This window comes from Marmota flaviventris, chromosome 12, assembly GCF_047511675.1.
Source record: "Marmota flaviventris isolate mMarFla1 chromosome 12, mMarFla1.hap1, whole genome shotgun sequence".
Classification (NCBI taxonomy): Eukaryota; Metazoa; Chordata; class Mammalia; order Rodentia; family Sciuridae; genus Marmota; species Marmota flaviventris.
Genome location: NC_092509.1, coordinates 51,733,236 through 51,755,230, shown reverse-complemented (window position 1 = coordinate 51,755,230; position 21,995 = coordinate 51,733,236). Strand labels below are relative to the sequence as shown.

General features: G+C 39.6%; 1 protein-coding gene across 1 annotated transcript in view; it reads left to right on the top strand.

Annotated features, from left to right (window-relative positions):
* Nucleotides 1-21,519, top strand: part of Pld5 (phospholipase D family member 5) — a 418,074-nt gene extending 396,555 nt beyond the window's left edge. The window contains exons 7-10 of the mRNA XM_027928595.2: nucleotides 7,489-7,625; nucleotides 12,665-12,833; nucleotides 17,134-17,248; nucleotides 21,263-21,519. Coding sequence (XP_027784396.1) covers nucleotides 7,489-7,625; nucleotides 12,665-12,833; nucleotides 17,134-17,248; nucleotides 21,263-21,519 — 678 coding nt within the window. The remainder of the gene's footprint in view (nucleotides 1-7,488; nucleotides 7,626-12,664; nucleotides 12,834-17,133; nucleotides 17,249-21,262) is intronic.
* The last annotated feature ends 476 nt before the right edge of the window (nucleotides 21,520-21,995 follow it).

Sequence of the window (21,995 nt, the reverse complement as noted above, 5' to 3'; positions counted from 1 at the left end):
GCATGTCTCTGAGGGAGTGCAGAGCCTCATCCCTGAGATCTTATGGTGGATCCCACACAAAGGCCCTCCATAGACCAGGTAGTGGGGCACCTATGGCTGAGCCCGGGTGATGAAGCTTCATCTCCTAATGAGGTACTCACCAAACTCCTGGATCCCACAATTATGAACATCATGATCAACAGGGGTTACCACCCCTATAACACCAGGGTATCTATGGTGAATCGCAAATTTGATGAGATGATAGTGACATACTGCATAGTTAAGCACCAGAAAACCCAGTGGGGAGGCCTGCGCACTCCAGGTGAAGCCCAAGGATGGCCCAGGCCCTGCAGATCTTCCCAGGGTCTACCCCAAGAAGTGTTGTAGTGAGCCTTTCCCTTGCCCTGTGAGTAGCAGCAGCCTAGGAAGCCAAGCAGTCCCAGCAGAAGGCTGCTAGAAGTGCCAGCGTGCCAGCCATCCTTCTCTGCTTCTTCCATGAGAACACACCCCCCTCCCAGCTTAACGTCCTAGCCTCACCCTGTGCCCAGCTGCTCATTCTCCCAAGGGACCTCCACAGGGCAACCCCAAGACAGCAGCTGGGGTTAGAAAAGACTGAGGACAAGAACTGCCAAATGGATCCAGCAACTCTGCTGTATACCATGATATCCAGAAACAGAGTGGACCACTGTCCAGAAACAGAGCGACTCCAGTGGAAATGTGGAGCCCAGACAGGACCAACAGATAGCCAGAAGATCCTGAGCTATATGGATGATATCATGCTGTGGGAATGAGGTGTGCCGATTGGCTCTGGCGTCTCTGGGAGGATTCCAGGCAGGAGGGCATCTGCCTCCACCAGGAGTTCTCTGCCCCCACCTGTGAAGCACATCAGAGAAGCTTTTGCCTATGAAACACATCATAGAGACTTTTCCCTGGGACATTTCCCCCTGTCCTGCTCTTTGTCCTTTCTTCAATGCTTTGGGAGAAATTTATTCTGAATTTCTTTTTTTCACAAATTGTATAACAAAATCGATATTTCAGAGATTTTATTTAAAGATAGTTTTGTGTGTTTCTATTTGTTCTATTTTGGGGGGATTTTTTATTTTGTTTTTTGAGAGAGAGAGAGAGAGAGAGAGAGAGAGGCTTCAGAGCAAGGGCCAGAGCCCAGCAGCCATCCTCTCCAAGTCTTGGACCACTGTGCCTCATTCTACTGCTCACAGTATATACTCATTCACCTTGAGTCAGGGTAGATGGGCACTCACTTTCCTTAAGCCAATATAGACAGGGACTTGTTCCCATTGGCATAGTATAGACAGAGGTGCTCCCCTTGAACCAATGTAGACTTGATTCACTTTCAGTTGGTGTTGGCCAGAAGAAATCCTTTTCCTGATCTTCAGACCCCTACCTGAAGTGTGTAGGGATGATGGGTTGCAGCTATTGGAGAAGACACCTCTGCAAGGCATTGGAGATTGCAGGGTGTTCTGTGGCTTCATCCCCATAATCCCAGGTGCAGGGAATCAAGAGCTGGGCCAGTGGCAGGGCAGGGCTTGCCTGCGGCAGTGGCTGCTAGTCGGGTGCCTCACCACTGTCATGCAATCTCCCCATCAAAAAGCTCCTCCTGGTCACAGCTGAAGGTCGTGAAGAGGGAATACTTGGGATTTGGGGAGTGGAGACGTGCAATCTCAGGAATGCTACTTACAAAAAAGCATAGTGCACCCATGTGGAATTGCTCTTATCTTTGGGGTTCTGTCGACACTGAATTTTATAGGTGAAGTGTACACAAAAATAAGAAATACTCAGATTAGGACAGGAGGCTTCTTGCACCTTCCATCCCTAGAATCTCTGAAGCTCTGGGACTCCCAGAGACACTCTGGCAACTTCTTCCTGACCTTTCCTTTAGGGGTCAGAAATTGATACCATAAAATATTGAAGAATCTCTTGGTGAGGTTGGCAGGAAGAAAAGGGTATATTCCATGTGTCCACTATGACCATGTGTTCGATACTGTCCAGTAGGTTCCTGGCCATGCATGTATCTGATGCTATCAGTCTCAACATTGAGCCAACCTTTCACTGGGAGTCCACCCTTTACCATATCAGAGGTCTCTGTCCATAGACGGCCAGCTCCATGGCTGTGGGCCTGAGGTGAGGCAGAACATCACCACAAAAGGGCATGGTGAAGGACATGGCATCAAAGAGCCAGAGAGAGCTCCTGTTGTAAAACATCTTAAAATAGTCTATGTTTATAAACTGTGCCAACACTAAGTTGCACATACACACACAAAAAAAAAATTTTGAAGATCTCAAAAATAATCATCCCCAAAATAAGCTTTAGATAATTGATAAAATATCTAAATATAAATTTTAAGTTATAATATAAATATGGATTATATCTAATTTTCTCGTGGACCACAAACAGGTCCTTGGTTAGATTTAACCATGTAATTTATTATAGCTTAGGGCCAGATAATTCTATTAAATATTTATACATATATATGTATGTATATTTATGTATAAAATGAAATTCCAAGATAGGAATAATGGCTGGCTGAGATTTTGTGTTGTAGTTATATTTTTAGAGTCCTTAAAATTATGCACTTGCTTTCCAGGACAAAGACTAGTTAGTTCAAGATGTACTTTTATTGATCTAGCTGCTAGATGAGTGGTATTTCTTGTTGTTTATTGTTCAGTTCATTCACTCATCAGTCATGTAAACTAAAATATATTTAGTGAGAGGACAGAAGTTGAATAAAACTCAGTGCCGCTGTCAAAAAAAACACCATATTCTTCGTTAGAACTTCTCGTGTGTATTATTAATTATATTTTAACAGCTTTATTGAGATATAATTCATTCATCACAAAATCCACCCTTTTAAAGTATACAATTCAATGGGTTTTAGTATAGTCACAAAGTTCTGCAATCATCTCCACCATTATAACTTCAGAACATTTTCTTCACCACAAAGAAAAGCCTCATAATCATTAGCAGCCACTCTCCATTTTTCTCTTCCCCCAACCACTGGCAACCACTAATCTACTTTATTTTTTATGATCTTGTTTTTACTGAACATTTCTTCTTAATGGAGTGATACAATATGCAGTCTTTTGTGACTGGTTTCTTTCAGCCAATATAATGTTATCAAGGTTCATCCATGTTGTGGTGTAGATCATTACTTCTTTCATTTCTTTTTATGCTCAAATAATAGTCCATTGTATGGACATTCCACATTGTGTCCATGTATCTATCAGTTGATGGACATTTGGGTGTTTCTGTCTTCTGACTATGGTGAAGAGTGCCACTATGAACCTTCATGTACAAGTTTTTATTTGAATACCCATTTTCAATTCTTTTGGGTTTATATTTAGGAAGGGAATTTCTGTGTACTATGATACTTATGTTGAACATTTTGAGAAACTGCCAAACAGTTTTCCAAGCTGGTTATACCATTGTAAAATCACACCAGCAATATATGAATATTTCAATTTCTCCATATCCTTATTACTTTTATGTCTTATTTTAGCCCTCTTAATGGGTGTGAAATTGAATCTCATTGTGGTATTGATTTGCATCTTTTGGGGGGCAGCTATTTGTAAAATATCTTGTTTAGAGGAATGCTTATCAAATACTTTCTTTTTTCAAAGTAAGGGGGTTTTGTTTGTTTGTTTGTTTGTTTGTTTGTTTTTAATAGAGTTGCAAGGGTTCTTTCTACATTCTGGATACAAGGCCCTTATCACATACATGATTTACAAATATTTTCTCTCATTCTGTGGGTTGTCTTTTTATGTTTAATTACATTTTAATGGAACTATTCTACAAATAGAGTATAGACTTAAAAACCAGGATATTATGATTAAATAATAAAAAAATCTGCTAAATTCTTTAAAAGGCAAGTATTGAGTGACTATACAAAATAAATTACATGCATATTATGTAAGGCACTATAGATCTGTGACAGAAACCTTAATTAAACTAAAAACAAAATATATCACTAATTCTTGATTGGTAAGAGATTATCACAGAACTGAAATATAGAATAGGATTTATATTTTCCCTCTTCTACTTTACCATGGAATAAAGGGAGACCCCAAGTCAGACTCAGAAAATTCATTCAGGAGTGCTAAGAGGGAAACTTAACAGCCTTCTCTCTAGTTACAGTTGGAACGTTAATTTCCTATACCAGAGCAGTAGATCTTCTTTTATATTTTATTTATTTTCATTTATACCCTGAGCAAATACTTTAAAGACAATAGTATGTCCAGGCACTGTCTATAAAGGTAGAGGACCCTAGAACACACAGGGAAGTACCACCAGCCCCCAGGTGCAAGGGGACTGATGTGAATAATCATTACTCTCCTTCATGAACACATAGAGCACTTTCCAAGTTCTGGACATTGTGTTAAGCAGTGGGAGCATGGGCAACATTGAGGCAGGTAAATGCTAATGAAGATATGTTTAAATGTGTTTGGAAATACCTAGAATAAAGAAACTCTAACTAGAAGTGGAGGTTGGGGTTGGACAGACCTCCAACATTTATTAATTTATGAAATACTTGCACACTTATTCCACAGATATTTACTGAGCATGTAATAAGTGTATGGGAAAAGGTGCAAGAGATAGAGCATTAAGCAGCTCACGAGTTAGTGTACGAACACAAAGACAAATGAATGCAGTGCCAGGCAACCTGTGCCAGAGTGAAGCTCCACAAAGCAGGATCATACCTTTATCACAGTTATAGGTCATGTGCCCAGACCAGAGCCTGGAACACAGCAGGCAGTTAAGAAGATCTGATGATTGAATGAAAACAAGCATAGAAGAGGGGTACAGCAGGTGAACCAGTGAGAAAGTTGTGTTATTGTTATTAACTCCACTAAAAAACATAAATTCAAGGTGTAAGAGACAGGCCTAGCGCATAAGTGCTGGAATCTGGGTCTGGCCTGTATCACCAAAGCTTTTACTCTTTCTATATAGATTAATGACACTATATCCAAACTTGTAAGATGACAGCAAACGTAGAGAGACCACCAACAACTCTGCCTAAATTTGTTTCTCTCCGAAAACAAAATCCAGTTTGGGATCATGTGATACAATTCAGGAAGTTCTTAACTGAAAAAGAGAGGGTGCTTGGACACATTTCAGAGTTAGCCCAGGAGCCTAACCAGAGATGAGATCCTCAGCTTCTTCATAACAACCTGAAGCATGTTTAAAGCAAACCCAAAGGGCTGAGAAAATTAAATAATATGCATATTTAATTTTAGCGGATATATAGAGGAGAATGAATAAAAGACAATCCTTGAAATCAGTCTAGAAACAGTCCAGCTGAGGAGGGGAGGCAAGTGCAAGTAATTATAATATAAATTTGAATAGGATAAATAAGAAGTAAATTCCAGAGGTGGCTGGTGGTGATGGTTGCAATAGCAACGTGAATGCACAGGGTGCCCTTGACGTTAGAAATGCCAAGATGGTAAAAAAAGAAAAAGAAATATATAGGATGGGAACATAGAGATGGGAGAAACAACCACTGGTTGAGGATCTAAAAGAAAATTTCAGTGGAGGTAATATTTGAATTTGAACTGAGCCAATAGGACTTGGGTAGCCAAAACTAAGGAAGGATGTCAGCTGGAGGGACCAGCTGAGCAAATGCCCAGAGGCAGATAAGATGAGGACACAGGCATGAGCTGATGATTAATTCAGTTTTGGGGACACAGACTACACAGTAGCCAGCAAATAAGGGAGACAGAGCAACAGCTATGGACACATCCCTCCCTATGAGCTTAGACTGGATTCCCCAAGACCAGAAGTCAGTTTATCCAGAGAGTGACATGTGTTTGTTAAACATCATGGAGGCAAGGCAATACACTAGGAGGTATCACAAACCCCCTGCAAACAGTATGAGTGCCTGAATGAAGGAAATGACCATCAGGAAGAAGAGGGAGGGACTGACCAACACCAGAAACACTGCAGAAGCAGTACCCATCTGTCTGTCTGGGTAACAGATGGACTCTCTATATATCTCTGTAGGACTAGCATTGTTATGTTTTGGTTGTTTGTGTCTTTGTTGTTGTTAAAATTTGGAAGCTCAGCCTCATTCCAAAAGAAAAAATAATTTTAATAATCGAAAGCACATCCTGACTATCACCTGCCAAGAGGACTTTCTGAATAGGGATGCCTGGGGTTAGGAGGTGACCTTCAACCTGCTCGTTTCTTACCCCCTTACTTCATCTCAAGTGGGCATCCATTCCAGACACTTCATTTCATGAACCCGTGAGCTGGGACGGGAATTCTGACCAATGCAGTGTAAAGAACTGTACCAGAAGTGACCTGGGACTCTGACTGCCCAACACCGCTATTTATTCCAGGCAGTTTCAGAAACATTTCTTCAGCCTTTTGGTACTAACCACTCCTTGCAATATTTGTGCACCGAGGCTTGTCAAAAAAAAGAACTAAAAGGAACACTATTTTCAATCCCCACCATTGGAAAAATAATGGGGGAAAAAACTACATTTCCCCCACCCTTGCCATAGCAACATTATATTTTTATAAGATGGAAACTTCAGGCAACGTGAGAAAAATACCTGAAGCATAATTTGCCTCTTTTTTCATTTTGCTGAAGTCTGACAGAATATCCTTTCTCTCTGACTCTCCTGATGGATTTGGGCATCTTAATCATTCACTCAGATTTTTCCTGTAGGATTATTGATGGTCCCTTCTCGACAATCAACATCCCTGCCTCTTCCTGATTCAATGAAAGATTCGGGCGAAAATAAATAAATAAACACCAAGATCTTTAGATTTTTGTGTCTTGAATATTTTCATGCCTATTTATACACCTTTCAAATGAAATGACTTCTGGAATAAATTGCTTGTTATATGTATATGTAAGTTTATATGGTAACACTTGAGGAAATTAACAACTTATCTGATGGAGAGGTATTCCAGAATCACATAAGATTGGAGCTGGAGTGCGCCTCCAAAACGTGTAGATGTCTGTATTTAAAAGTGAAAATTCTCTACTAAATTAGACATAAAGGACAGGCAGGAGACCCATCCCATCTCTCCTTTATCTCTCTGTGTCTCAACTTTCAAAGGCTGAGAATATTTTTGTCTAAACTGATCAAGAAGCAGAAAATAGCCAGGCGCCGTTGTGCATACCTATAATCCCAGTGACTAGGGAGACTGAGTTAGCAGGATTGCAAGTTCAAGGCCAGCCTCGGCAATTTAGACAGACACTGAACAACTTTATTTTGAGACCCTGTTTCAAAAATAATAATAATAATAATAATAAGATAAAAAGGTCTTGGAATGCAGCTCAGTGATAGAGCACCCCAGGTATAAATCCCTAGTACCAAAAAGGAAAAATCAGAGGTTGGGGGGATGGGGAGAAAAAGCAGTAGCAGAAGAAGCAGCAGAAAGTAGGTTTGCAAAATTTTAGTTTGAAGCTACCCATTAAAGCAAATAAAGAAATCCTCAGATGCCAACCATTAATGCTCTGAAATTTGGGGGTTTTGTCTTCACAGAATTCTCCCAAACTTTTTTGCCCTAAAAACAGAAGTTTTGACATAGATGCCATCTACAGCGTGATAGATGACGCCAAACAGTACGTGTACATTGCTGTCATGGACTACCTGCCTATCTCCAGCACAAGCACCAAAAGGTCAGTGAGTATCCACCTTCTAGTTATAACCCAGTTTTTCAAAGCCAGCCATTAAATGAAGGATCACAGGATAAACCAGCCTGCACATGGAAACACTATCACATTGCATTAGGAAGAGCACACTGTTCAGATATGCCTGATGTGCATTTTTTGTTCACCCACAGATACATCTCCTCCCCAAATATTAGAGATCAGGGTCTTAACTGAGCACTGTAAAGCATGACTCTAATCCCAGTTACTTGGGAGACTGAGACAAGGGGATTTCAAGTTCAAGGTCAGTAACATAAAGAGGCCCAAGCAACTTAGCGAGACCCTTTCTCAAAAATAAAATAAGGGCTGGTGATGAGGCACAATGGCTAAGCACCTCTGGGTTCAATTCCCAGTACCAAAAAAAAAAAAAAAAAAATGGGGAGGGGTACTAGGTTCTGGCCATGCATAAATAGCTCAGTAGTTCACATTATTGGCATGAAAGCAATTTCAGAAAGTTTAGGTAGTTCTCACTTTGAAAATTAAAATACAAAGTAATAAAATGAAATAAAATAAAACAAAGACTAGGAGTTCAGCTCAGTGGTAGAGCATTTACCTAACATGCATGAGACATTTTATTTGATACTCAGCACTGCAAAAACAAATTTTAAAAATAGACTATTATTTGGAAAAATATATTTTTAACATTATTCATGAGGATGTACCAAAGGATGTGCTGAATATAACTGAGTAGTCTTGCCAGATTTTCCTTAAAGGAGATATTTCTTTCTTATATTCAGAGCAATCTTCATTAAATGCTTAATGTTCATGTATCTTCTCAATGTAAAGGAGAAGGAAATTAAAAATATATATGTTCCCAGTCAATGCATCTCTCTGGGAAAGAAACAGAACATCTTTAAAATGTAGTATTTTAAAAATTAATTCATCATTCTTTCAGCATGCAAATACTTGAAATAAATTCAGGGACAGAAATTATTTTTTTTCTTTACAAAAACCTTTGCATGTATATATGCATGGCCATGCCCAGGTACTCCCATTCTCCCATTTTTGTTTTCTCACTGTAAATGTACAGATTCAGGTGCTTGTCAGTGTTCTGAATAATTGGTTTAACCCAGGAAATCTTTTCAAAATGCACTTTTTGGGAGTGAAACCAAAGACATTTTTAATTTGGAAAATTATAATTTCAAAATAACCATTTACTGAGGTTAAATGATTAAGTATGCCCTATATTGCTTGAATATTTTTCATATTGCCAACCCCATATATGCATAATATGTAACTTCTTTATGCAAATTACCACAGAATTGCAGTCTTCCAGAAAATGATCACTCCTGATGACAGTCAGTGAAGAAGCATTTTAATCTGCAAGACGCACATGATTAAGACACTTTTACTTTAAAATATTGTGCATCCTTTGAACATTCATGGATTCCCCCTTGCACACATGCGCTTTCACATATTTTTTTATCCCTCCTTTTCATAAAAAATTTTCTTTCTGTTGTTTATTTGATTTTAGTTCAGTTCTGGATGTCAGTTTCATTTTGGAAGGATATTGAAACGAATAGGTTTTGCATAATTTTCCTGTTATGAAAAAGGAGAATAAGGCAAATTCATGGATTTCTGTTTTAGGATAGGAAAATGCATGATCAGATTGACAAAACCTTTGTTCCATGAAGACCCATAAACAAAACTGGAATCCTTCATGGTCAAGGGAAAAAGAATTATGAAGTACTTAAAGAAAAAGAAATTAAAAGAATGTTAAAGAACTGAAGCCTACCTGAAATTTTGCATTTTGGTTATTAATCTGTCTTTTCAGATGTTATTCAGAGAATACTTCTTTTATTATATTTTTAAAATTTCAAAACAAAAGGTGTTTTTAACTTTCTAAACAAAAGGTCATTGAAGAAAAATAAGTAGTTCATATATCCAGGTTATAATGAAAATCTTCTCAATCAAATGAATGATATTTTTTAAAAGGTCAGATTGGTTACTCATGTTTATATAGTACTGGAAAAGTTTTTCAGGAGTCAATTAAACTTCACTGAACTAGTAAATACTATCAAATTTTATTGTGTTTATGAAATTAATCAATATCTTAAAGATTTTTTTAGTCTACACACTGCCAATATCCAAATGAAAAAGAAAAAAGTTCATACACTCCCAAATTAGAAATGATTGACAGCCTGTGAAAAAAAAAAACATACACCATAGTTTAGTGTTAGTTTTAGAATTTCTAATTTTCAAGGTAGTAGGAAGTGAATGGAACAATGATGTATGACTAAGAAAATACTGTAGTTAAAAAATCAGAAGCCCTGGAGCTGGGGTTGTGGCTCAGCAGTAGAGCACTTGCCCCTCAGTTGTGAGGCACTGGGTTCAATCCTTAGCACCACATAAAAATAAATAAATAAACAAAATCAAAGTATTGTGTCCATCTACAACTTAAAACAACATATAAAATTAAAAAAAAAAAAATCAGAAGCCCAGCTCCACCTCGTCCTGCTATAGCAATCAAGCTGTCTTCCTTCAGTCAATTCACGTAATTATTTAGGTCTCAGTTTGGGGTTGTTCATGATTTATTTCTTCAGTTACTTGGAATGCATCTTTCAGAAGGAAACTGGTCAATGTGTGAAAGACTAATAAAAATGTAGCCTGATTGGTCTTTGAGTTCAATAGTCTTCTCTTCCCACAGTTTCACTTTCTATAGCTTCAGTTACCTGCAGGTTGAAAATATGAAAGGGAAATTTCCAGAAATAAGCAATTCAGAAATTTTAAATAGCTTGTATTATAGTATCTTGCTATCATTGTTCTTTTGTTAATTAATATTGTTAATATTTTATTTTACTTAATTTATACATTTTACGCAGGATTTATATGTAGAGGAGAAAAAAACACAGTATATATAAGGTTCAGTACAACCTGTGGTTTCAGGCATTGACTAGGGTCTCGAAATGGTTCACTCATGGATAAGAAGGAACTATTGTATTAATATCTTTCATTTATTAATATCTGTTTTTTAACAAATATTTATATAGCTCTGTGTACTTATGGTTAAAGCATGAACAGCATATGGTCACAGAAGTTCCATCTGATAGGGGCAGATAGACATAGATTATCTTATTAGAATACAGTGGTACAGATGGAGCAATAGGTGTGTGTAAAAAATATTAGAGCCACTCCATGAAAGAACATCTATGGTACAGTTCCTGAGTTAAAGGAAGCTTACAGGAGGACCTGCTATCTGAGTTGCATTTCAAATTATTCATGAACATTTGTGAAAAGTATAAGAAATGGAATTTTCCAAATGAAAGGGACACCTTGAGCCAAGTTTCAGATGGAGGAAAGAAGCCTAGAAAATTCAGTGCTAGATCACAGAGCCCAAGGCAAGGTGGTGAGAAATCAAACTGATGAGGAGGCAGGGACCAGGAACTAGGGGGCCCCATCTATTGGTAAGTCTTGTGAGTTTGGAGAGCCTCTTCTGTGTTTTAATCCAAAGAAAAACATGACCATATGTGCTTTTAGATGGGTCATTTTGGAGGTCATGCTGGAGGTACTTGACAGGGATAAGACTGGAGGCAGAGAAACCAACTTGAAGCACAAGACTGAGGTGATTTTTCCCAGTAGGACTCAGTTTTGTGGGTATAGAAATAGACAAAAAGAAAATTACAGCACTTACCCATGATTTAGGTTTTTGTCATAAGTGAGAGAAAATTGGAAGGGCAAGTGCTATGCAGATTATCAGACCTGGCATGAGAACTGGGCAGGCAAGAGACACAGGGAAGAGCTGAAGGACAGGAGTCATTGAAGGGATCCTAGGGCTGCAGCCCACACAAGGTCAAAGAGCAGGTTTTATGCAATTGAAAGAGTAGGGGACTTGAAGGGCAGGAGGCTGGCATCGGATACAAAGAGAAGATGTGTGAAGAAGCAGTGATCATGACATAAACAAGCTAAGGTTCTGAATAATTTACCATGAGCCCAAACAGTGGATTGGCCCAGAATTAGGACAAGATTTGAATGAGTAAACAAAGCCCTACAAATGCAGAGGAGATAAAGTATGCAAGTCATGGTCCTTAAGATAGGGAAGTTGTTTGGTTTTCACGGGAGAATTAAGTGACAATTCTGGAAGTGACATTGGCAGGAACGGGGGAGGTAGAGCAGGAAGCTGTCCTCACAGTTGAAACCAAGTGGCTAGGTGGGGGGGGGGGGGGGGCGGAATACATGGCAGGTCTTTAAGAGAAGTTGTGGCCTTTGAGAAGAATCAGGGCATCCTTAACCCTAAAGGCAGAGGGCTAAGGATTCAAGGAAGAGGTTGAGGCTGTAAAGAAACTGATTGTCTGATGGAAGAATCCAAATGTACAACCCAGAGGTGGGAGGTAGAGGAGTCCTGGGAGGCTTGGCCAGGAGAGGTGATGCCAAGGACACCCTGGAAAGAAGAGTGTGAAAAAGCTCAGATAATCAGAGCAGAAATTCATATGGAGACAGTTACCCAAGAAGAGAGGTCAGAGGGGCATTTGGGGACAGAGGAGCTGCTCAAGCCTCTTAACTGAAATTGTGTTGAAAAACTGATTCTTAGTGCACATATGTGTGGTGGGTATGATGATGGAAGTGTGCAGTGGTGGTCATTCTGTCTGCACCCTAGGCCCATGCAGTCCAGGTGCTGGTGGTGGGAGATCTTCTTTTAGGCAGGAGCTGGTCCCAGTCAAGCTTCATTTCTTTGTGCCTAACCCAAAAGACTTGCATTTTTTTTTCAACCTATCTTACAAGGCTTTTTTGTTTGTTTGTTTAAGAGAGAGAGAATTTTAATATTTATTTTTTAGTTTTCGGTGGACACATCATCTTTGTTTGTATGTGGTGCTGAGGCTCAAACCCGGGCCGCACGCATGCCAGGCGAGCGCGCTACCGCTTGAGCCACATCCCCAGCCCATGGGCTTTTTGTTTACTACAGAATAATGATCAGAGAGTAATTGAAGTGTTTTCTATATAGTACAGTCAATTTTCTTCCCCAACCTAATTTATTTTCTTTATTTTTATCTATATGCATATTACTTATACAGGACTTACTGGCCAGACCTGGATGGAAAAATAAGAGAAGCATTAGTTTTACGAAGTGTTAAAGTTCGACTTCTTATAAGCTTCTGGAAGGAAACTGATCCCCTCACATTTAACTTTATTTCATCTCTTAAAGCTATTTGCACAGAAATAGCCAACTGCAGTTTGAAAGTTGTAAGTATTATATTGACTGTGCTATTAAATAGATTGTATTCCCTTTGCATGTCTGTGAAAGCTGTGAGCATACACATGCACATAGGCTTCCAGTAAGAACAGGAGAGTAAAGACTTACTTCAGAGGGTAGGAAGTTATTTTTCAAAACAATCACACACAAAACACGGACAGTGGACCCAAATTTCCTCTTGTCTAGCCTTCTTCAAACACACTTTTGTTGCAATCTCTCCATTTTGTTTGAACTGCTTCATTCACCTACTGTGATTACCTGCACAACTGTGACCACTAGAGCATTGGAACATGCTCTAACAAAGACCCCCCCGCCCCAGTCCCAGTGTTTCCCCAGCCTGGGCTTCCACACTTGTTTCCTGGTCACCTAAACCACATGCTATTCCATTCTGAAAACCTTGAAGGAAGCAAGTTTGGAAATTGGTGATACTGTAAATGTGCTAACTCTCCAGCTCATCTTTGACTTTCTCCATCCTCCACACAGGACCTTTGTGCATACTGTGCCCTCTGCCCATAACACTCTTCTCCATGCTTCACCTGACAAATGGCCACTAACCCTTTGGGTCTCAGCTTTGTCCAGCCTTCTGTGTAATCATTCAATCCATGTGTGCTGAGCCCAAGCTCTGTAGCAGGCCTTCTTCTAGGTAGTTGGACTGTGTTCCTCTTGGTATAGAGGAACTCAGGGTGACAAGGGCTTTGCAATATCACTTTGACATGTAGCTTCTGACCCTCACTACCTCAATCAAGAGAAGTGAGATGCTGGAAGACCATGAAGAAGACTTTACGGGTCAGGTCTAGAGGTGGCCTGCATTCCACTGCCCAGACACCACACACGTGGGGACAAGGGAGGCTTATGAGTGTGTTCAGAAGGATAGCTTTGTTCCCAAGGGAACAGAATATATCTGTGAATCACCATGGTCTGAAGTTCTGGGTACCCACTATCTATTACACTTTTCACACATGGAGAACCCTCATCCCTCTGTGAGGGAGAAATGCAAAGTTTCATCCAAATCACTGCACAAATCTCTGTTCAACTAGTTTTTGTAAACTGAGGCAGCCATACCTATGTCTCTGGGTTCACAAATCAGAGTAAGTATTGCAAATTGAAACAAGTCTGTGGTTACCCCCATGGAAGTTTCCCAGGTCAGATTTGCAAATAAATGAAATAACCAGGAACTGGATCAGAGCACCAGTGTAGTTTGGAATCAAATATCACAGATCTGAGAAGTTGCTATATAGTCCCCAGAAACCTGGCAGAGACACTAGAGGATAGAGTTTAAAACCTTTCCACAGACAAGGGGATGCTTAGGATTATTTCAGCCCAGGAACAGCATCTTCCAGGTAATTGAAGTGACATAAAGGTCCCAGGGGTAATCAAGCAAGACTAGGAACAGGTGCCCAGTGCCCAGCATGATGCCTGGCACAGTATTCCAATATGTGTCGAATGAGTGAAAGTATGAATGAATAAAGTCAAAGAAAAAAGCTAGCAAAGGCAGAGGGATAAGAAAGTTTCTCTAAGATAGTGAGAGAGAGGGAGCCGAGTCCAGAGCAATGCCCAAATCCAAGGTGTGGTTAGCCACTTTCTGTGGACTCCGATGCCCAGGGAATCATTCGCAGTAGAAGAGCACTACTGCCACACTAAAAAGGTCTACCAGGAGCAGAAAGGAGGGCATCTTGGCCTTGGGCACACTCTGTGGTATATTTGCTTTCATGTTCTGCAACTTCCCTGTGCCCATGTCAGAGGTCTCACCTGCCAGCTACTTCCTGACCCCATATCTAACACCTGCTAAGGCCCCTGCAGTTGAAATCTCCCAGGGGTGTGAAATGTTGAGTGCTCTCAGTGAAGACTTGCAAGAAATTCCAAGGAAAGTAGAACGCCTCCATCATCATAACCTCTACAGTACTTCATCAATTTTATCTTTCTGAACACAGATGGTCATATTTCTTGAATAGGCCAAACATTAAAAGCTCACCGTTGGCCATTTTATTAAATAGAGGTCATGTATTTCTAAGCTCAAGACAAGCCAAGGTGAGAAGGAAGCTTAAGGCCCCAATATCTAGAACACAGATGGCTGATGAGCTCTTCCAAGGAAAAGTAGGCATTGGACTCTTGCATGCGGCATATCTGCAGGAGCCTTGGAGCTTTGCTAAGACACAGGGCTTGGGAACTGGACAGGAAACTCTGTCCTTGGAGGAATGGGCACCTCACACCCCTGATGTGGGTTTGTACCCACAAGGAGATCACAAAAAGAGACAGCAACTCACAAGATTGTTCCAGTTAGCTGAGTATTTATTTTTTAATGAATTAACTAATCAGTTTTGAAATGACTTTGCTGTCTCTTACAACATATGATGGTATCTAATAATGTCAGTGAATTTCTGACTGATTTCTGCTGTCATGTTAGTCTCTCAGATAAATCTGTCTCTCCTCTTCTGAGCCATCATCAACTTTCTAGAGAAAATGGGTTCTTGCTAAAGCCTCAAGCTGTGACTCCATCCTTGACTTAACTTAGGATATGTATTTTACTCCTTTTCAAGTTGATTGATTTGAATTCAATCAATTCTTGATTCTACAATAGTATCTTTCTCAGAAGGAAACAGTCTATGCGTGGGCATATTGATAGAATGTTTAGGCGAGCTGACTGCTGGTTGTTACCCACAATACTAACATGACTTTGTGAGTATATAACTGTGACCTGGGAGCATTCTCAAGTTATTAAGTCAGTTTGATGACTCCACAAACCAGCAAATTTTGTGGAAGACAGGAAATAGGGAAATAAGGTGAACTAGGGCATTCTCTGTGCCCTGGGAGAATGTTCCTCTGTGTTGTGAAATAGGCATTATTTGGATGGTAAATTTTGGTGTGTGCACCATGGATCTCAAGGGTTTTGCAAAAAAAAACAGGCTGGAAGGGACCTTAATGATCACCAAGGTCACCTCTTTCCCAGTCTGAGGCATAGGCAAGGAAAACCAACTCTCATTATTTCCCCAAGCCAAATTTAAACACTTACTGTTTTGAAACTATACTATGTCTTCTTTTTTAAGTATCATGTCATTTTTCTCTCTTTCTCTTCTTTCCTTCCAATACACATGATCTCACACCTGTAAGACATCCTAGAAAAAAATCCATGGTGAGGCTGGGGACGTAGCTAAGTGGCAGAGCACTTGCCTAGCATGCACGAAGCCCTGGGTTCAATCACCAGCAACATACACACACAAACACACACACACACACACACACACACACACACACACACAAAGAATTCCTTGCCATTATGAAAATGTTTGTTTTCTAATGTACAGACCTGAGACTTTCACTGTTGATGGGTGTGAGCTCAACCACCAGAGTCCCAGGAGCTCAATCACAGTCAAAACTTTATCCACACTCGTATATCTAAAAAGAACAAATTCAGCAGAATACAACAGTCACTAGTATGGAAGTATGTATAAATGTGGATGTATAACCAATGTGATCCTGCAATCTGTACACATGGTAAAAATAAGAATTCATAACCCACTTGAATCAAATGTATGAAAGATGATATGTCAAGATTATTGTAATGTTTTGAGAAACCAATAAAAAAAAAGAAAAAGAAACAAACCACTTTATCCAACACATGGCAAATTCAACAGACCCAGGAGTGCCTACTTTGATCTTTCCTGCTCTGAGCCCACATTCTCCTTGTTCCTCCATCTTTGGCCTTGGTTGAAGTGCAAACCTGCTTTTGGGGTCATGATGAAGTTGAAAGTCAAGACTCATTGTTTGCAATTATGGTTTGCATGGCTTGAATCACCCACTGAATGAGCTTGTAGACTTAGGTGTGTAGATGGAAAGTATTTGTTCCTGTGGAAAACTCTCTTGTGACCTTTGTGAATCCCCAGGCTAATCAGCTAGTCCTTGACATAATGCATGCAAAGTGTAAGAATACTCATTCAGTTCTTTGGCATGCTTGACAGAAAGGTCCCTGAGGCATGCTTCAAATGCCAGTGCACCCTGGTGAATAAGACAAAGAGAATTAAACAACCTTCTGGCCCTCACCCTGTTGAAAGAATGAATTTTGTAGCTTAAAAGTGTTAATTATAGACCAAGTGGAGCATGCTAATTTTCTCTCTTGTTGCCTATATAAATTCAAGAATAAAAATAGCTTCCTCTATACAAAGTAACGAGTGTATGGTTTTAATAACCCAATATGAGGTCTATTGTTGACATTTGGATAATTCGCTCCTTTGCCTGTTTGAACAGACCAAAAACAGTCTCTATTCACCTGATTTTTTTTTTTTCTCCTTACAGAAATTTTTTGATCTGGAAAGAGAGAATGCTTGTGCAACAAAAGAACAAAAGAATCACACCTTTCCTAAATTAAATCGTAACAAGTACATGGTGACAGATGGAGCAGCTTATATTGGTAGGTGTCAGGGCTGGGAAGCTCCTCAGAGATTGCCCAGGAAGTTCAACTGGACCTCAGTGGTGGTCCATGGTGAAAGATCAGCACCTTGGAGCCATGGCTGATGACTAGTAGGCCCTGGTGGTCAGGAAATAGGAGGGTAGGGAGAAGAGCTCCTCACCCCAAATGTCTCCTCTGAGACCTGATTCTTGTACTAGGATATCATGGAAGATGTCTTTACATCTTGCTTTGCAGAAATTCTCTGGTCCACTGGCCTCATTTTATAGACAAGAAGGCAAATGGCTCACAAAGACCGTGGCTGGCACCAAAACAAGCACCACAGCACCACAAGCCAGTCGACCGTGGGTCATGGGGAGGCAAGCACTGTAATTGTTCAGTGCCAGAACTTATACTATCTGAGTCACAATCCCATTCCTGCCATTTTCTAAATGTCTAATTTTGGATAATTTCCTTGAACTCTCTAAATCCCAGTTTTTCTTATCTGTAAAATGGGGTTAATGGCAGTTTCTACTGAGACAGTATATACAAAGTACCTGGCACAAATATAAGATCCAATTAATATTAGCTATTAGTATTAAGGTAATAAAGTCCCAGATGCATAAACCCATTTGTTGATGGAATTATTTCCTAACATATCAAGTTTATTCTAATTTTCTGTGCTGTGCATGAGCCCTACGTGGTCCCTTCACTGGAAACATCACAGGTAGAGTTGAAATTATCTGTACAGGGTAGGCACATAAATCCAAAACAGCCGTGTGGTTATTACATGGCATAGACAAAGTGGCAGTCTCAAAACAGAAAAGAAAAATATGTTTGTGAGAATATAGGAACATGAAGTTCATATTAATCATTTTTTTCCAAATTCAGTGGATGAATAAAAAAATATATCTTAACTTTAAAAAGCACTTTATATGATTTGATTCTCTTAGCAACATCATCAATAAGGTGACTTTTATCTTCTACATTTCAGAAATCAGAACACTTGGGCTGTAAGACATGAAATGTCTTAGTTATGCAGGTGCAGACCACACAGCCCCTTTGGCCATGTAGAGGTTTACTAACCCCTGGATCAGTGTGAAGATGCTCTTTTACCATTTTTAATAGTTATAGCATCATTTTATTAAAATGGATTATTAGAACATCTTCTGTAACATAAGCATATTATTTTATCCCTCCTGTTCCTCTTGGGATTAAAAAATGTGATTATTTGAATTTCCTCATGTTTATCAGCTTAGGACAAATAATATGAAATCAGCTTCCTTTTAAGCAAGTGACAAAAAACAAACTCAAAATTGTTTACTAAATAACAGGAAATTTGTGGACAACTATTTGGAAATCCAGGGATGGAATCAAATTCAGAAACAGTGGGATTTAGAGACCTAAATTGGGACATTTCACTTGTGAGCTTTACTTAAAGCAAGGTGTTGTGGGCACCTTCAGTAGTAATTTGTAGTAACATTCAAATGCTGTTTTGATAAGTCAAGTATTTTGGAATCAGACAACCCATATTTTAATTCTAGCACTGATACAAGCTGGAAGATGGTAAAAAGTCACATGATCTTCCATCTCCTTATTTGTGAAATGGTGATTATAGCATTCACCCTTTGGTTTGGCATGACCATTAAGTGAGCTAATATACGAATAGCTCCTAACATGACTCTCTAATCTATCTAGATCCTTAATAAATATTGATTCTTTGCTGTCCCAGTATTCTTCCCTAAGTCATTTTTAAATGACTTTGTATTCTTAGGCCTTGAGGCCTTAGACTTAAGGAGTAAAATGAAAAAAAAAAAAAAAAGACCCACCTTCCAGGATTCCAAGAGGTGCCACGTGCAAAAGGGAGTTGGTATGTTTGGGGGCTTCAAAGGGCAGTGCAAGGACCAAAAGATGAAATTTTAAAGAGACAGCTAAGTACCTTCTGCCAGCAGCCTCTCCCACAGATGGCTGCAGGGATTGGACCAAGGTTATCCAAGGACACATGAGCTCAGCATCTTATTCAGCAAGTATTTCTGCAGTGAGACCTGAATTGCTACTGAGGGAATGGAAGACCAGTCTTGACATTTAAAGTCTCCGTTTCCCTTTGTGGAACTAGCTCTTAACCAAAAAGGAGAACAAAACCATGAGCTTAGTTCATACCAGGGATGGTGGTCACTTATAAACAAATTTTTGTGAGTCTTGACACGGCTCAATGTTTTTTAGAGAGAATACTTCTTATTTGTCATACCATAGAGAGCTCATGGAACCTGGAGACCTGGGTGCATCACTGCTTAGTCATGGGACATTGGGCAAATTTATTCCCTCCTTTGAGCCTCCCTCTCCTCCTTTGTAAAGTCAGTGTAAATCTTACCAATCATGAAATAAACATAAATATCAAGTACAGTGCTTTGTTCATAGTAGGCACTCAATAAATGATAGTCCCTCCATCCTTAGACACCCTTCATTCCTGGCCTCATTCCTAGTCTCTCCCCTTAATGTTCCAATGCCCTAACCATCCATAAGTTATCTCTGTCCACAAGATGTCATCCTCTCTTTGGGATCTGGCTCTCTTGTCCTAAGTAAATTTCAATGCATCTCTCATTATTCAATAGAATGTTCCTTTCTTGACCCATGTAGCCAGAGTTAGAAACTCCTTCTGTCCTGTGCTGGTGGCATTGTGTGCATTCTTCTCTCCTAGTATTACATACTCTTTGTATTATAACTATTGTGTTTCCCTCCTGGACTCCTTGAAGGCAGGGATGCCATTTTCACCTTTATATTAGCAGCTCCTAATATGGGACCTGTTAGACTAATGTCACCTAAGGGCACTCAATAAGTATTCATTGAATGAAGAACAAAGAAGAGTAAAGGGGGAAAAAAATGGTGCTGTGCCCTCTTGAGGAGAAACCTTTGATCTGCTGGAAACCTGTCTGCATTTGATACCAAAGAAGAGACTAACTTGGGCATTATGAGTTGTCCAGTCCTCTAATCTGCTTCCACCTTGCAAATAAATGGCATAGAGATTATTACCCTCTCTTGGGATAGAGTCCAGCCTTACCGGCTCCCTCAAAATTCATATGGCTGAATTGCTAACCTCCAGTATACCAGAATGTCACCATAGTTAGAGATAAAGTCTTTACAGAGATAATCAAGTTAAAATTTAGATCATTCAGGTGAGCACTAATTGAATCAGACTGTTGTCCTTATAAAAAGGAGAAATTTGGAAACCAAAACACATAAAGGGAAGACAATCGGAAGAGATATAAGGAGAAAAGCGCTAGCTACAAGCCAAGGAGAGAGGTCTGGAGCAGGTCCTTCCCTCAGCCCATGGAAGGATCCAATTTTGCTGGCACATTGATTATGTCTCCAGAAGTGTGAGAAAAGAGATTTGTTGTTTCACCCACCGAGTGTATGGTACACTATGAATCCAGCCCTAGAAAACAAATACACTGGTTAACACCACAGTCATACATGGGAGCTTGTTCTCAAAACAACTGTCTGAATTCCTGGGCCAAAGTGGCCAATACAGGAAATTACGTACATCCCAATAGAGGAGCATTTGTGTACTCAGGAACCAGTACTTCCCCAGCATCAGCTTTTTCTTTGATGCAAAAGTTTTTCAGCATTATGCTTGTACATATGGATTAGAGGGTGTCTCTTTGAGAAGGTAGTAATTGTTCACAGGATTTTTAAGTGTATTCCTATATATTTCAAATGTTGCCATATTTAGTGCGTCTTGTGAATGTCAATAAGAAATAACATTTACAAAAAGGAACAGCAGATTCCTTGTTTTGAGTTTCAACTTGAGCGAAGCTGAAGGAAATGCCAAGATAATATGCAAATATTAATATGCCATATGTAAGGCTTCTTGGATTTTTTTTTTTTGAAGCTGTCAACACAATTCAGGTTCCCTGTCATTATTCCTGGGTGTTTATGTTATAATTTTTTAAAATAGAATCGGCTCTGTATTTCATTATATTGGGACTATTCCCCCAGTGGATCCTAACTCCTCACCATTATTTCTTTGTTGGTTTGCAGGAAATTTTGACTGGGTTGGGAATGATTTTACCCAGAATGCTGGCACAGGCCTTGTTATCAACCAGGCAGATGTGCGGAACAACAGAAGCATCATTAAGCAACTTAAAGATGTGTTTGAAAGGGACTGGTATTCACCTTACGCCAAAACCTTACAGCCAACCAAACAGCCGAACTGTTCAAGCCTCTTCAAGCTCTCACACCCCTCCAACAAAACTGCCACACACAATACCAGCGGGAAGGAGCCCTTGAGCGCATAGCAGAGTGAACAACAACAGTTCCGTACTTCGTATTTATACATAAAGGACTCGAGGAGAGAAAGACAATTTAATATGTCTTTTTTTTTTTAGGGGAAAAAAAAAGCACACTTATAAAAAAAAATGTTCTCTGAACGACGTGTACTCTCTATCTAACAGTATCTTAGCACCATGTATACTAAAATCAAGACTTTTGTATTTGTTACTTCTGACAGAGAATGTCCTTCTGGCTTAGAAGTTAGTTTTTATGTTTGCCTATGGATTTTAAGACTTGGATTCCTGTTTCCTGTTCCTGTCTGGGTTTTAGAGCTTTTTCTGCCAACCCACCTGCTCGGTTCTTAGCATGAGGTGAGCTCTTTGCTTTCACACCATTCTGAGCACTGCTGATCTGGAGAGGAAGGTGAAGATTTCACCTAGGAGAAAAGACTGATCAAACCAAGTATTTATTCTTGAAAACCGTCTCCCAGCCCAATCCAGTC